Genomic DNA, 16410 nt, shown 5'->3' with positions numbered 1-16410 from the left:
GGACTCATTGAAGGGCTTCAGGCTCCTCGAGATTGCCCTAGGGGCTCGTTGGTGCTGCCCTCTCTGCCCCGGCTGTCCCTGGGGCTCTTATTGGTGCTGGGCCCCCGATTGCTTTATCAAAGGCTGTGCCACGGTGTACCTATCTCCCCTCCCCCAATGTACCCCTTGATCTAACCACTCTTTCCCTCACCCCCTTCCTATTTATTTTTTTTAGGAAAGCACCTCCAGATACTTATTCCATTTAGATGCTATATACATTATAATTGTTGCTGGAATTATCTACGTTGGGAAAGGGAACATTTACGATCTAAAGGTTGGTTGTAGATCAATACTTGTACGTTAGATTACCAGTGATAATTATTTCTTTAGCGTGATTGTGTTTGCGCTGAGCCAGGCAGCGTCTTCATTATTTGAAGAATGCCGTGTCGTCCTCAGACCGCCTCTAAAGCTTCGTTAACAGACGCACGGTCTTTAACAACGTGCAGCGTCACCGTCTGTCTTGCACCACGGCCACAGGTCGAGTTGTCACGTAAACCTCACCCGTGCAGGTTTGCTGCACACAGGCCTCGCCCGTGCAGGTTTGCCAAACACGCGAGGCCTTGGCCAGTTCGGGAAAGCCTGTTGAGCAGGGCCGAGTCGAGGCGTTGGAAGATCAAACCAGGCGGGGCGGATCGCATGCGTCCACGAGGAATTGGTTCCTAGTTGACGATAAGAACCACTCGCATCACAATGACCGCTTGCACGTCCTGGCGTGGCAAGGTTGGTCCACAGTGGGTGCCTTTGTAATATACAGGGCATTTGGCGGGCTGCAGATATTTGACGTACGTCAGACGCGAATCTTCATCCGTAGCTTGCCAGTCGCGTGCAGAGGAGTGACGTTGCTCAGAACTGGCAGCCAAAGAAGTAGAGTTGGTTGAACAGTGCCTGAGATGATGTGCGTTGTGGAATGTAGCTGCATGTCAACTAGCTCGGTGTATGACCGACCCCAGTCAGGCGTGCGGTGCATGGGGTTCTACGGTCGAGTACGAGACTTGAGTGCAGACGTCCGTATAGTTGGAGCATTGGGGCCCCCGTGACGAGCCAGCAAACGTGTGCTGAGTTGCGAGTAGGAATAGCCATATCTGATGGCGAGATGCCTAATTTTCATCTCGTCTAGAAGTTCGTTTTGTTAAAATCAGCTGAAGGCTCAAATGAGCCTGGGCTGCTAATTTCCCTTGGGATGACAACTGTTTTACTAGTGGTATTTATTAAATTCATCCAACCTCCCCCACTGCCTTCAAAACTGCGAAGAGAACTTTCCAATCCTGCACCACCCATGTTTGTGTAGTAGGAGTATTTCATAAATTACATCCATTTTCTTCCCATTCCACTGCTGAACGAAGGCTGTGTGGGCCATGGGGATTGTTTGACCACTCTTCAGCAAGTTGGAGGACCGGTTTAGATATTGCTCGCCACTTATGTTGCAAATAGCCGGCAAGAGAACGCGTGTCGCTCGATTCAAAGCGCAGTGAGAGAACCACTGTGCCATGCTCGGCCCAATTATTTTTGCTGTTGCTTCCATATAAATAATAAAAACTGTTTCCCGAGGGTCGTGGTACTCGGTAAAATAGACGAACTCGTGTTTATTTGCAGTCAATCTTCGTAAAAAATAAATGCATTCACCGTGGGCAATCCTGGTTCGAATGGATACAAAATAAATTAGGCCAAATGTGGTCATCACTTGTTACGGCTTTGGTTGAAAAGTGTTGCTTCATATATTGAATAAACGTAAATCCTGCTGTATTTCGTCATACAAGTCTGTGGATATTCCCAGTGTCATTGGGTATGTTTAAACATTTTCCCCCATTTAATGAAAAAAATAAAAAAAAATTCATCTCCCAAATTTGCTTTTGGTATCATGAGATAAAAAATCAGTTTGGAATGTAATATTTACAGTATGGAATATTGAGTAATAAGACATTTTAAAATAAAATCAGCATGCATCAAACCCTTTGCATGTCAAGAGAAGCCGCCCCCCCCCCGAATGCCCAGAAACCAACCAAAGTTATGATTGGGTAGGAGAAGCAATGCAACGCGTTTGAGGGCATTCGCAATATGGAGCGGTAGTGTCAGTTGGCGTCAAGGGTGGCACAGTCGGGTTTTTAAAATCCTTTATATTAAGTTCGCGTGCTTGCTTGCGTGCTTGCTTGCGTGCTTGCTTGCTTGCTTTGGACCGTGCAAATCTTTCGGTCGTTTTTTAACCCACTTCCCGTGATCCAATCGAGCTGACATTTTCCACACATACTCGTTGTGCCAGACAATTATTGTTCGTGAAAAAAAATTCCCAAAATTTGACACTTTTTAGGCAAAAAAAAAATATTTTACATATATTCAAATAGAACGCATTCATGGCTTTGGCTGAACGTCAGAGTGTAAGAGCCCAGAGCGTAACCCCTCCACAGGCTGTGGCGGAGTAGCGCAGTTGGTAGCGCCCTTGCTTCCCATGCCAAAGGTCGCGGGATCGATCCCCGCGTCCTCCACAGGCGAATATATTTTTAAATCCTTTATATTAAGTTCGCTGCCACGCATATAAAGGATTTATAGTGAAAAACTTAGTTTTTACGGCTTATACTTATTTCAATCGGGTTTAATTGTCTTTTATATTAAACTCGATCTGAGATTTGGAGAAATTCGGTTTAATTGGTTCTAAAAAAAGAAACCCGATGCCTGCCGCTGGAAAAATCGGGTTTTTTCCACCCATGGTTGGCGTAGGTGGATTATAGCGCAGGATCCTGAATTGGCGGTGACTTTTGAGGCCTCGGCTTAGTAGACCGAGTGGTGCTGTTTTCACAATCTGTTAAGAGGGGCAGAGCCCATGCCTTTGCACCATCTTCAATTCCCAATCTCTCCAACATCCTTTGGCCCCACCATTTTCTGTGGCCTTACCCTCTGATCTAGCCCTGCACTGCTCTCCACTTCCCAAGATATAGCCACCAAAATACATTCCTGCGGAGGGAGCTGGTAAGAACGTTGTATTCCACAAATATGCCCGACTGAGGGCAGGCACAAGCCGGCGTGAGTAGGTTAAACGTTGAGTTTTACAAGGGCACCACGGGGTAACTAGCCCCTCCCCACCCAGCCCCCTCGCCTCGCCCCCTCGCCTCGCCCCCTCGCCTCGCCCCCTCGCCTCCCACCCTCGCCTCCCACCCTCGCCTCCCACCCTCGCCTCCCACCCTCGCCTCCCCCCCCTCGCCTCCCACCCTCGCCTCCCCCCCTCGCCTCCCCCCCTCGCCTCCCACCCTCGCCTCCCACCCTCGCCTCCCCCCCCTCGCCTCCCCCCCCTCCCACCCTCGCCTCCCCCCCCTCCCACCCTCGCCTCCCCCCCTCCCACCCTCGTCTCCCCACCCTCGCCTCCCCACCCAGCCCCAACCTCCCTGCACGACGGACGGACACACTAATCCCTTGTGGGCTGGTGTAACCAGAGGTTCCTACCAGTAACAGCAGCCTGTGACAACCTGTTTGTACATGGTAGACAAGAGTAAAGGACTGCATTTCTTGTCTCCAGCCAAGGGTATTCAACAAAGTGCGACACCATGGCTGTAGGGGTGGGGGTCAGGCAACATAATTTATTGTTTATATATTGTTGTTGCTAATATCAACACGGTACAATCACAAGGCGAGACTAAACTGGCACAGAACTCGACAGAACTTGACAAAGCAAACGGACGAAACCTGTTTTTTTTGCAGCACGTGATGCCACTGTTCACATCCAGAGCAGTGGCTGGGAACCTACGGCTCCACAACCACACGAGGTCTCATCATGAAAGGGCTAGCAAACAACATTCATTATTGTATCTTCGCCGCACTAATCAATAGAATAGTTTCAAGCTGGAAACACTTTCAAATTTTTAGTGCTCAAGTCAACTGCGAAAGTCTCTTCATACTCGTTTAGACACGCGCGTCCACTGGTGTTTGTTCACAGACATCCCGCTGCTGAAGGTATCGATTCATTTTCATCCATTGGTAAAGTTAACGTTCCACCCTCCTCCCCTCCCTCACCAACCCCGATCTGGAGGAACAAGGGCTACGAAATGACCAAACACAATATCCACACTTGCTGTTAACACAGCAATTTAAAATGCCACCCGCCCCATCAGTAGACCTTGCCCATTCCGCACTGAACATGCATATTCAGGGCTTATAATTATTTTTAAGTTTAACGATTTCCCAGTATTTTGCGCAGCACACGCTGCATGCTGAACAGATATTCGACCAAAATGCGTTGTGACGAGAGTGTGTTTTGTGTATAAGTTTGTGTATGCGTGCATGTGTGAACAGGTCATAATTTTTAGTCGACGCTAAAAATTGTTCAGCTTGCTCACATGTAAATCTGCTCAACGTTATGAAAGAAATGTCCCGCTCATAAGACGGGCCAACCTATGACATTGCCTTGCTCAACAAGGCTCAGTGCTGGGTTGAAATGCCAAGTCGAGCAACCTATGATGTGTCACTTTCTGAAGGGCAAGTCTCTAACAACAGCAGCACAATTGTTAGGCTGAGTCTCTTAAAAGCAACACTTTTGTGCTCAATTAAAATTTATATTGGATCATCTATTTACGCGAGTTATTAACCCCCCTTCCACCCCCCATCGGCCCTGCTACCAACGGACAGAACAAATACATTGAGCCTTTCAGGCTTAGTTGGGAAGTATTGGACAGCACTGGGTGCGTGTGTGTAAGCATGTGTGTGTAAGCATGTGTGTATGTGTGTAAGCACACACGCGGGCGTTCGACACTTCACGTGGTCTCAAGGTGCACATGGCCTGGCACAAGCGTCGTGGTGACGTCACCGCCACTTAGTGGCGAATGGCGGTTGTTGTGTGCAAGCGTGTGTGTCAGCGTGTGTGTGCAAGCGTGTGTGTGCAAGTGTGTGTGTGCAAGCGTGTGTGTGCAAGCGTGTGTGTGTGCAAGCGTGTGTGCAAGTGTGTGTGTAAGCGTGTGTGTGTGTGTGTGTAAGCGTGTGTTTAAGCGTGTGTGTGTGTAAGCGTGTGTGTGTGTAAGCGTGTGTGTGCAAGCGTGTGTGTGTGTGTGTGTTCGCTGAAGTGGAGGTGTGGCAGGCTCGCGTGCTTGCTGGCTCAGCGGGCTTGTAGCGGGACAGGGCACGGGCCGGGGGGGGGGGGGCGGTGTCGTCAGTCGAAGAGCAGGTCCTCGTCCCTCTGCTCGTCCAGCATGCTGGCCACTTCCTGCTCGCCGGCTGTGCGACGCGCCTCCCTCAGCTTCTCCTCCTTCGCCTTCAGGATTTTCTTCTTCTCCTGGATTTTCTTGAGTCTGGAGCGCAGACAAACGTGAGGGAGAAAGATGAATAGAGGGAGGAAAGAAGGGCGGTAAGAGGGAAGGAATACAATAGCGTGAGTGGAGGTAGATAAATGTCGGGGAGAGGGGTCTCGCAGTCAAAATAACGAGACATTTTTTTCAAATTGTGTGCAAAACTATTTCAAGAGCCGCAATGCAAGTGGTGAATACGGGACGGTGGTGGTCCTTAATAAATAACGTCACGAAGAAATCCTTTAATGAGCCGCATGCGGCTCCGGAACCGCAGGTTTGCCGACCCTTCGTTGAGGGAGAAGGGGGGGGGGGTGACCTCACCGGTAGAATTCCTCTCTCTCACGCTCGTCCAGCTCGGAGATGATGTAGGCGAGCGTGCGCTCAATTCGAGGGATGATCACTGCGGGTGCAGCAGACGCGCACGCACACACATACAGCACGAGTCGTCCACCTTGCTCTGTCACAAGTTCAGCATCCGCAGGTTTGCCAGGATAGTGGGGATCGTGTTTTGATCAGTCCTATTAGGTGCCTGATGAAATTCTGGTGGTGCTGCCAGGTTGTAAATATGCCCCTCTAGTAGCCAATTAGTGCAACCAAGGTGCATGCAGTGATGGATGGCGGGCTGTTGTGTAAGTGGTAGGCCTCGTGTGGCTGGGAGCCGGGGGAAACAAAGTGTCGTGGCCCGTTGTTCTGGCTTGTGGGGCACGTGGGTTCCCCCAGCCGTGCTGGGCGGTGAGCCAGACCCTTGCCGCCGAGGCTCTCACCGTGCTCGATAGCGTTGACCCTCCGGTTCGTGATCTTGATGGCCTCGTCCAGTGTGACAAACGAAGTCTGCCAAGAAAAACAAAGTTTTTATTTTCGCCGTCATCGTTGTCGTCGTCCGTCGTAGTCCACTGGCTCGGACAAGGCATCGGTGTCTCCCAGGGTCCTTGAAACCGATATTTTTAATTATCTTAAATGGCACCTTGAAACAAGCTGGTGGCGTGTCATAACGGCAGCGCATTCGCCAATGAATGCCGGAGGTTTAGAGTTTTAATCCAGCAGTCGCCCTGATAATTATTACTACGAGTGTGATAAACATGGGCATTAAAGGATCCCCTGATGTCAATTGCAACAGTAGGCCATTGTGTGCTGGCGTTAGGATCCAAATTTGCCAAATTCCTCAAAATGGAACTATACATTGCAATCACCACCCTCCTACTAACGCCCAAGGTCGCTCTTGCAAATTAGACTTATCACCTCGTTAAACAAAATAAACATTAAATAAAGTCTGAATTGAGTAGCATTTGGTGTTGCGTTGATGCTCGATGTGATGTCAATAACATTACAAACATCACATCAGCATCATTCATACTGGGTTTGGAACAAAGGTGATCCAAGTACTGACCCCACTAAGTGCTCATTTGCCATGCCGTCCTTAATAACAGCACTTGCATTAACAGTTTATAAAGGCTACACACAGTGCGGATCTCCATCTTGTACCTGCAGCGAGGCGAGTTCTATGAGCAGCTCCACGGCCTTGCCGTAATTTTTCTTCAGCTTGGCCAGCTGCTCCCCGCCCCGTGCCAGCCCGGTGAGCTCATAGCCTGCGCACGGAGATCACAGCGCCCGCCCCGCCCCAGTCAGTGAACAGCACACGCAAGCAACGGGGCTCCTCAGTGCAACACCGCACAACTCGGAGCTCCGTCAGAAAGCCCTGGTTGCTGGAGCGTAGCGTGTGTATGGATAGAAGAGGAGAGAGGCAGTATGTGTGGAAGGGAGTATAGTGAGAAGAGAGGAGAGGGGTAGGAGAGTGTGTAGATGAGAATAGAGTGAGATGAGAGGGGAAAGGTCGGCAGAGATGAGTTCGTTGGGGATCTTGAAGAGATCTATGGGACCTTGATTTGTCAGTACCAAGAGGAAGGGAGCGAGTATGATATTAAAGTTGAACAGGGATTTGTATTGGAGTTACGTGGTCGAGGCTACGGATGCAGGCGAGGAATTGAGCAGCAGTATTTTGGATATTGCTTTCACGAAAAACAATGCATTGCATCATGATTTCTGAAGCGAGCGGCAAGATACAGCAGACGCAGTCCACATATATAGGCGAGCGGTCGGCAGTAGGAGCCACCGAGCGGTGTGCGCACATGTGAGCGCCACATTTGCGACGTGGTTGAGCCACTCACTGTCTCCCCCCTCGCTGTAGTGCTCGAACACAGGCAGAGTCACACCTGGGGGTCACAGAGGTCAGGTCACGGACAATCACACAGACAACGAGCAACACGCGTCCAGCCAGGCCCACATGCAGCCGGTGGTAATAGCCATGAAACCGAGGCAGCTGGGTGACTCGGAGATCGTAAAGATTGGCACTGCCGGGAGCCTGGGTTTTGAATACACAAGTGACATATCTATGAACTCTTAGACAAGTAACAATGAGCTGCATGAGCTGCATAACAATTCACCCCCTCTTAGTTATTCAGATCAGAGCTGACACAATTCGAGATTGGGAGCCAACCACTCTACTGCATCAGCAACTACTAATTTTAGGCCAAGTTAACCCAAGTGAGTCCCAGTCTTGGTTTAAATACCAATTAACATCAGTATTAATAGGTGTAAAGATCCGCCCACCTTACAAAAGGATCGTCACAAATCAAGAATCGTTAAAAGAAAAAATTCTACCTCAATTATAATTTATGTCCATAAAATATTGTGCGCATTAGAAACTGCATTTTCATTTTTATACCGTCAAAGCTGCTGCAATAAAGCCATGGATATAGTAAACTCTTGATTATTCAGAGTAATGGGGGGGGGCGGGAGGGAGGGAGCAACGGTTCAGATAAAACATCACGGATAATCCAAAATGTACGTAAATTAGGTTATAAGTCGTATTTATATTTTACATATGTAGAATGGGGGGTGAAGATGGAGAATACCTCATCTGTTTTTTTTTCTATGCGGGAATAAAAGCTCCTTCTCTCTGGCCTCTATTTGTGCCGTGTAGAAGGCCCATTGCCCAAAACGTCACCTATTATGTGTATACTTTTTTGTGTTAAGGTAGTCATATTGACGAATGTGTTGGGAGTATTTTGTTACTGATGTTTGTGCACCACTGCCAACGGCAGTATTCCCAAATGATGCTTTTAAAACCGTTTCTTAAAGTCCCGAGTCGAGAACAGTTAATAGCTGATCGGTGCATGTCAACGAGAATGAATGAGCATGGAATAATATATTTAGTATATACAGTAAAACCTTGGATTGCGAGCATAATTCGTTCCAGAAACGTGTTTGTAATCCAAAGCACTCGTATATCAGGTGTGATCACGTGACGCTTGGCAGACAAAGCGTATACACGTACTACTCGTATTGCAAGACTTCGCTCGTTTATCAAATTAATATTTATTTAAAATGTTTGCTCATCTTGCAAAACACTCGCAGACCAAGTTACTCGCAATCCAAGGTTTTACTGCATCTTATTTTTCTTCACAAGCACGGTTAATCCACAACCTGAACAATCGACACACGGATAACTCAGAGTTATCGTTGCTCATACCGGCCACGTTATCCTTCTTGGCTTTCACCTTCACCTGCGCCCGGTTGACGTTCTGGATTACGGTCGTGCTGTGTACATGGGTGCGCGTGCACATGTGCATGTGCGTACGTGTGTACAAGTACGTGTGTGCATGCATGAGTGCGTGTGTGTACATGTTAAGAAGGGGGAGGGATTACACAAAATTAATACAGATGACTTGGATCCAGTTGCAGTTATATTCTCATCTCACTTGGACATTATTTAACCCTAAAATATTGATTAAGCACTGTGCTTCCGTGAGCCACGTAACTTTAGTACAAACAACTGCCCTACTCACTTGATGACTCAAGAATCTCGGCAAATTATGGAAACACAACTTCTCTTGGCCAACTAGAGTTTCTTTCAACTTAAAAGTCCGACTGTAGAGTCGGCAGTCGATTAAAACGAGACCTACATCAGACGGTTATACAGCAATACAAAACATCTAACACAATACAATCAATAGAGCGATAACAGGAGCAACAGCAATACAATCTTGATTTGAAGCTTTCGTGACTGCAGGAATCCATACTCTTTGGTTCTTTCGGTAAAGTCACGTAGGTACAAAAATAACAGATCACGATGTTTTGATCGCAACACAAGCAATTGTTATCAGGTGGGACAACCACCGCAATACAATGTTATAACTAAGAAAAATAATACCAACGAGACAAAGTATGTCGATTTATTGTGGAATCGAATTGCGACCCTGAATCGTGGCAAAATATCGGATGGCTGCAGAGCAAAACGTTGGCCAAACAAATCCGCTTCTGACACCCGCCTACCGATATCTCCCACTCCAGCAAATATCCGCGGTCCCTTACCTGAAGTCACCAGCAGTGAATTTGGCCTCAGCCAAAGAGAAGGCAGCCTCCCTCATGACGTCACCCATCAGCATCTTGGTCTGGTGTAAACAAAGACAAAGACCCACGTATAGCCTTTAACCCATAGCCCAACAGATTGTTGGGCAGTGCCAGATTAAGCTAGTGCGGGGCCTGTAGCATACGTTGTTATAAAGGGCCTCCAAATAAAAAAAACACATTAAATTGTTTAACTTGCGTAAAGTAATTGCATTTTTTCATTTGTTATACGGCCAGATAATACGACATCGCTAACCTTAAACAACCAGTCGTTCATAAAAGTTGAAGGCGGTATCGTACTATAGTAATAGAGCAAGTGCAGAATCACGGAACCAGAATTGATAGCTTGAAAGCATTTAGCGCGGGGCCCTTGAAAGTGCTACTTTTGCTACTAGGATAATCCGACCCTGCTGTTGGGGTAAGGGCTGTTAGAGAGCACCTATGAAAGCCGGCTTGGTTACACGAGGAAGAGGGTGGCCGCATTTGTCTCCCCAGGGCTGATATTTACACACCGCACTAGTTACTAATTTAAGGCCGAGTCGACCTAGAGGAGACCCACAATTAGTTAAAACATTCTCCACTGTTATTGGTCACGAGTGGAAATCGAACTCAGGTCACCCGATTCGTTTACAGACAGAACAGACAAACTGACGAACAGAGAATGCAGAATTGCTTTCAACCCGAGTTGGAAAGTATTCATAATAAAATCTTGATTTGAAGCTTTCGTGACTGCAGGAATCCATACTCTTTGGTTCTTTCGGTAAAGTCACGTGGGTAGAAAATAAAATAAATCACGACGTTTCGGGCGCAACACAAGCGTCCGTCGTCAGCCTTAAATGAAAGCTTTCACACCTGATGACCGACACTTGTGTTGCGCCCGAAACATCGCGATTTATTTTATACCTCCGTGACTTTACCGAAAGAACCAAAGAGTATTCATAATACGCATTACTGTGTTGAGAAATGCTTTATCGAGCTTTTCAAATGAGCTCCTTGGAGTTAATGCTTCGTCTATAGTACAACATCTGGGCAAGCATTGAACGCTGTGGTTATGTGCAACCAAGCCCGAGTGATAAAGATCAGAAAACCGGTGCAAGTCTGTTGGTGTTGTGGCATTTTCATTCGGGGACAAAAAAAATGACTTTGAATACCTGGTGGCTGAAAGGTCAACCTTTCACCCTTCCAGCCCATATATCCTCTATTCATTATCATGTTGCATACATACATGTTCCTATGACCAAATCACCCAGAGTACACCAAATATCGTCCAATCTTGGAAGCTAAGCAGGTTTCAGCCTGGACGGTGCTTGGCTGTGTGATCACCATGCACAAACAAGTTATCATCGTGTTTGCTGGGGCTCCGTGGTTAGTATGAGATGGCGTTGCAACAAAATAAATTGCTGGGGCTGTACTCCCCCCACCTTCACAAACCCACATGGACCAGCACAATTTAGTATGGTTAAACAACCACCAACGCCATGACAGCGCGTGCAGGCTTTCACCCAGCAGTGCGTGGACAAAAGAGGCCATGCATTATTATTTTATCACGAGTTTTAAGGACGCTGCGATTGTTTTCATGGCATTCCTGGAAGACTAAATGTTCACAAAAGCACAACCAGCAAATAGCACCTGCCCCTCACCCACATTGGCACTGATTTGTGCAAAGTTGTTGATTGCATAAAGATAGCACGTGCTCACTCAGGGAGATTGCAACCACTGGGAGGTTGAGCAGCCCCAGACGTACAAAATCTGCTCCCCAAATTAAACACAACCACATTAGCCCGTTTATCGTTGTTTGGGTTATTTTAGCGATAAGCACGCGAGTGGTGACTTTTCACCAGTTTATTTGTTAAATTTACTTTGATTTTTTTTAAGCTAATGGTGCAACGTGTGACATGGTTTGGCTTGGGATTACAGTGGGCCTTGTGGCATTTTTTTGTATGTTGTGGCAGGGTGAAGTTTGGTGTTGCACCGCATGCCTTGCATGGTTTGTTACGGCCCAATGTGGCACGGTGCATGGAACTATATGGCGTCCTGTGGAATTGCGTTTCACGATGTGATGTGGGTAGTGCAGTGTGGACATGGGTTTGTGGTGGAGTGCTGCTACATTGTATGGTGTAGCATGGTGCGGCGTGACATTGTGTAGAGGCACTGACCGCATGGTGTGGCGTGATGTAACATGGTGTGGCGTGTCACGTTATCATGTCATGATGTGGCAAGACGTAATGTGGTATGATGTGGTGTGACAGTGTCCCACTGTAGGGCATGGTATGGTGTAAGGTGGCGTGGTTCTGCGTAGGGTGGTGTGTTATGGCGTAGCGTGTTTCCGCGTATGACGTGCGCTCTCTCACGTCGATGATCTTCTTGAGGATCTGTCGGAAGCGCATGGAGAGCGCGTCGGCCTTCTTCTTCAGCAGGCTGCGTCCCGTCTGAGCTCCCTTCAGACGCGCCTTCATGATCGTCTGAGCCCTGCATCAAACACAAAGATCCCCCGTATAGCCTTCACATACTGTTGAGGAAAGTGCTGTTAGCGAGTACCTATGAAGGCCAGCACGGCACAAGAGGGGGTGGGAGGCTGAATAAATTGTCGTACTGTGTACTGAGATCCTATGCGCCTGGGTCTATGCTCAGCGTCTTCATCGACCCGCACTGACCAGCGCGGTGAAGTATGGTCAAATAAACCCCGTGACCCGCGCGGCATTGGGGAGGCCCTCATTCAGCAGTGGAATGATAAAGGCAGCTCAAATACTCACATGCGGGAAGGGAAAACGTCGATACGGTCTTTGCCCGACATGGTGATCTGCGGGAGAAGAGGGGTGAGAGAGAGAGGAGGGGACGGAGTTGAGGGTAAGAAACAAAACCAACCAGAGACTCCACTGCGGCTGAAGGTGAAGTCCTCGATTCGGCCTATGACGACGACGACGATGATGATGATGAAGCTACAGATGCGAAACACTGAAGATCGTGAAGATGGCGATGCTGATATAAGACGTAGGCCTCTCCGGTGTTGTATACTGTGAAGGGCCATGCCCGAAACGGTGATTGTTATTACTTGTTATCTATTTTAAGTGCACAGTATTGTCGATTGTGTTGAGGGTTTTTTGAATGTAGATACACTCTGAGTGAATAGAATGGAGCTGTATAGATGAATGCGACATGGATTGAAGGTGGTGGTGATTCGGAAGGCATAATGTTTAACGAGCAACACATATGTACAGTACTTTAGATGATGGTGGTGATCATAATGACGAATGCGAAAAACTGTCCATAACAATTACGGTTTACACATAGGAGGCTTTCGCGACCAATATTATGCATAATAAAGGTTGTTGGGTTAGATCGCGTAAAAATAAATGTGTCGTAACCCTCCACAATACGACACAGCCAAGAAGGTTCGTCACGGAGACAAAACATGCCAATTACTTCAGCCCACCGGTGTGTTGGAGAGTAAATCCATAAAATTTACAACCCCAAAACCTTTACTTACGTACGATCATCGTACTGTAGTAATTAACGCTAAGAGGAAATTAACAAGGTCGGTGCTGCTCTAGGGTATGAAATTGAGGGGAGGTTTCAAATACGTATAACAATACTAACGATTATCAATTATAATTAAACAGGAAATCAGGACGGTAATGTACACTGACAATAATAACCCTAATAATATTTAGCAAGGTCATACGAATAATTCTGCTGTATACACTCTGATGATCTAGGTTTAATGGTCAATAATACAAATACGTACTCAGGATGGAACAGGACTGGAGTACCATAGCCTATGATGATAATTACAAATAACGATGAACACTATGAATTAGGAATTACACTTTTTACAGTTGTAGTGGGATGTGACAATAATCAATGCGTACCAACGACGAACGCTAACAATAAGTAACAACACGAAACAAGGCTGCCGCTGCTGCTGCAGTGTACACTACTACTACACGATGGTGATCGGTAACATTACGAATCATAAGCAGAAACATGACTATTGCACTTTACACTCTTAACATTGTGACAAACGCGGACGCTTATTGATTAACCGGCAACGATAGTTAATTAATGATTAATCATAACACCCCCTCTCCTCCCGATAGGATAGCGAGGGAAGACGAGAGCTTGTCCCGTAGGCTACGACGGCGATTGATGAGGAACACCCCAAACAACTCAGAACTTTGTCAAATTTTCTTGCTGTGGATTTCACACCTGATGATGATTGCTTGTGTTGCAGTCGAAACGTCGCGAGATTTTTTATTGTTTTATATTTGTATTATTTGATTATTTCCCTTCTACGTGACTTTACCGAAAGAACCAAGAATACGAATCCCCGCAGTCACGAAAGCTTTAAATCTGAGTTTTAACTCGGAACAACCCAAATGTTAACAATAAGGAACGCGTATCCTGCACTGTACACTGCACTGTACACACAAATTAATGACCGCTCACACGACGGCGATCTGATCTTAAGAATTACAAATAACGCCGCTGACAATGCGAACAAGACTCGTTAATAATAACCTCAGTAGTGTAGTAGTCGTAGTAGAAGGGAATTCGGCTCCGCTTGCTCGCTCCGTCTCCCGCCCCGGGTCGTTCCGCCTCTGCCCGGCGCGATCAGCCCCGAGCCGCTCCCAGCCGAAACCTCGCGACGACTCCTTCTTTGTTTGTCGTGGCTTGTTGAGAAACACCGCTGGGGGTGGGTGTGGGGGAGGGTTTTGTTGTGAATATTTGTGAAGGAATAAGAAATTAAAACGAATTCCCCCTCGCGCTGTGAGCTGATGTGTGAGGCCTTCGAGATCAGGTTGAGGACTTGCGGTCACGTGATCAGTGGGGGGGGGGGGCACCACCGCCTGTCACGTGATGAGTGGGGGGGGCTACCACCGCCTGTCACGTGATCAGTGGGGGTGGGGCTACCACCGCCGGTCACGTGACAGGCAACGAGTCCAAGTCGATTCGTTCAACGCTGAGTAGGGGGGGGGGTGATCGAACCCGGTCAATAGAAGTTATTACTAATATCGTGAGCGAAGAATGTTTGTGTGTAACGCGTGTGACGTCACTCCACGTTGACCAGCCCCCCCTCATTAATAATCGTGACCAGGTGACGTCACTCCACATGGACCCCCCCCCCCTCATTAATAATCGTGACCAGGTGACGTCACTCCAAACGGACCCCCCCCCCTCATTAATAATCGTGACCAGGTGACGTCACTCCACATGGACCCCCCCCTCATTAATAATCGTGACCAGGTGACGTCACTCCACATGGACCCCCCCCCTCATTAATAATCGTGACCAGGTGACGTCACTCCACATGGACCCCCCCTCATTAATAATCGTGACCAGGTGACGTCACTCCACATGGACCCCCCCCTCATTAATAATCGTGACCAGGTGACGTCACTCCACATGGACCCCCCCCCTCATTAATAATCGTGACCAGGTGACGTCACTCCAAATGGACCCCCTCATTAATAATCGTGACCAGGTGACGTCACTCCACATGGACCCCCCCCTCATTAATAATCGTGACCAGGTGACGTCACTCCACATGGACCCCCCCCCTCATTAATAATCGTGACCAGGTGACGTCACTCCACATGGACCCCCCCTCATTAATAATCGTGACCAGGTGACGTCACTCCAAATGGACCCCCCCCTTCATTAATAATCGTGACCAGGTGACGTCACTCCACATGGACCCCCCCCTCATTAATAATCGTGACCAGGTGACGTCACTCCACATGGACCCCCCCCTTCATTAATAATCGTGACCAGGTGACGTCACTCCAAATGGACCCCCTCATTAATAATCGTGACCAGGTGACGTCACTCCACATGGACCCCCCCCTCATTAATAATCGTGACCAGGTGACGTCACTCCACATGGACCCCCCCCCCTCATTAATAATCATGCGCGGGTGACGTCACTCCACATGGACCCCCCCCTCATTAATAATCGTGACCAGGTGACGTCACTCCACATGGACCCCCCCATTAATAATCGTGACCAGGTGACGTCACTCCACATGGACCCCCCCCCTCATTAATAATCGTGACCAGGTGACGTCACTCCACATGGACCCCCCCTCATTAATAATAAGCGGGTGACGTCACTCCACATGGGGGTGGAGGGGGGGGCGCCTCCTCCCCCCTCCTCGGCGTCAACTTACAAGCCTCAAGACAAAGGCAGAAGAACCCTCACGTCACGCGGTCTCCGTGTTGAGACATCGACAGCTTCCCACCTTGTCGGGAAGTACCCGAGCGGTTTTTGGTATATGCAGATTGAGGTCTTTATTTATATAGATACTGGAGAAATCCGATGAGCTATAAAGTTATTTTCTCCCAACAGATGTCCAGTAAGGGGTACGGGGTTAGCAAGTTACAACAACAAAAAAACAATTAACAAAAACACGATAGGAGTGAAAAGTATAGGGAAGGTAAACAAATCACTTAAAAATATACAAACAATACTGAACATTTTTTCTCACTCAGTTTAACACGTAGGCTTTCGAGACCAATATTATTCATAATAAACGTTTTTGGGTTAGATCGCGTTATTTATAAATGTTTCGTCACCCTCCACCACCCGACACGGCCAATCAATAAAAAAGTGTCACGTTGACAAAACACCGGTGGGCTAACGTAGTGAACTATTTGTCTTTTGTCAACGTGACACTTTTTTACTGATTGGCCATGTCGGGTG

At 47.8% G+C, this 16410-nt stretch overlaps 2 protein-coding genes across 2 annotated transcripts in view; both read right to left on the bottom strand.

Annotated features, from left to right (window-relative positions):
• CZIB (CXXC motif containing zinc binding protein) overlaps positions 1–16410 on the bottom strand; it is a 379487-nt gene that overhangs the window by 281471 nt on the left and 81606 nt on the right. The gene's annotated exons all lie outside the window — the stretch shown is intronic.
• On the bottom strand, positions 3586–14557 carry ATP6V1D (ATPase H+ transporting V1 subunit D). Its single transcript, XM_078869045.1, has 10 exons — positions 14229–14557; positions 12464–12510; positions 12062–12179; positions 9675–9754; positions 8833–8900; positions 7469–7513; positions 6786–6889; positions 6068–6134; positions 5625–5703; positions 3586–5306 (listed from the first exon to the last, which is right to left on the bottom strand). The coding sequence occupies exons 2-10, from the start codon at positions 12502–12504 to the stop codon at positions 5168–5170; spliced, it is 741 nt and encodes a 246-aa protein (XP_078725171.1). The 5' UTR covers positions 12505–12510; positions 14229–14557; the 3' UTR covers positions 3586–5167.

The sequence above is a fragment of the Lampetra fluviatilis genome, chromosome 27 (genome assembly GCF_964198595.1).
Source record: "Lampetra fluviatilis chromosome 27, kcLamFluv1.1, whole genome shotgun sequence".
NCBI classification, from domain to species: Eukaryota; Metazoa; Chordata; class Hyperoartia; order Petromyzontiformes; family Petromyzontidae; genus Lampetra; species Lampetra fluviatilis.
This window is presented reverse-complemented; position numbering and strand designations above follow the sequence as displayed.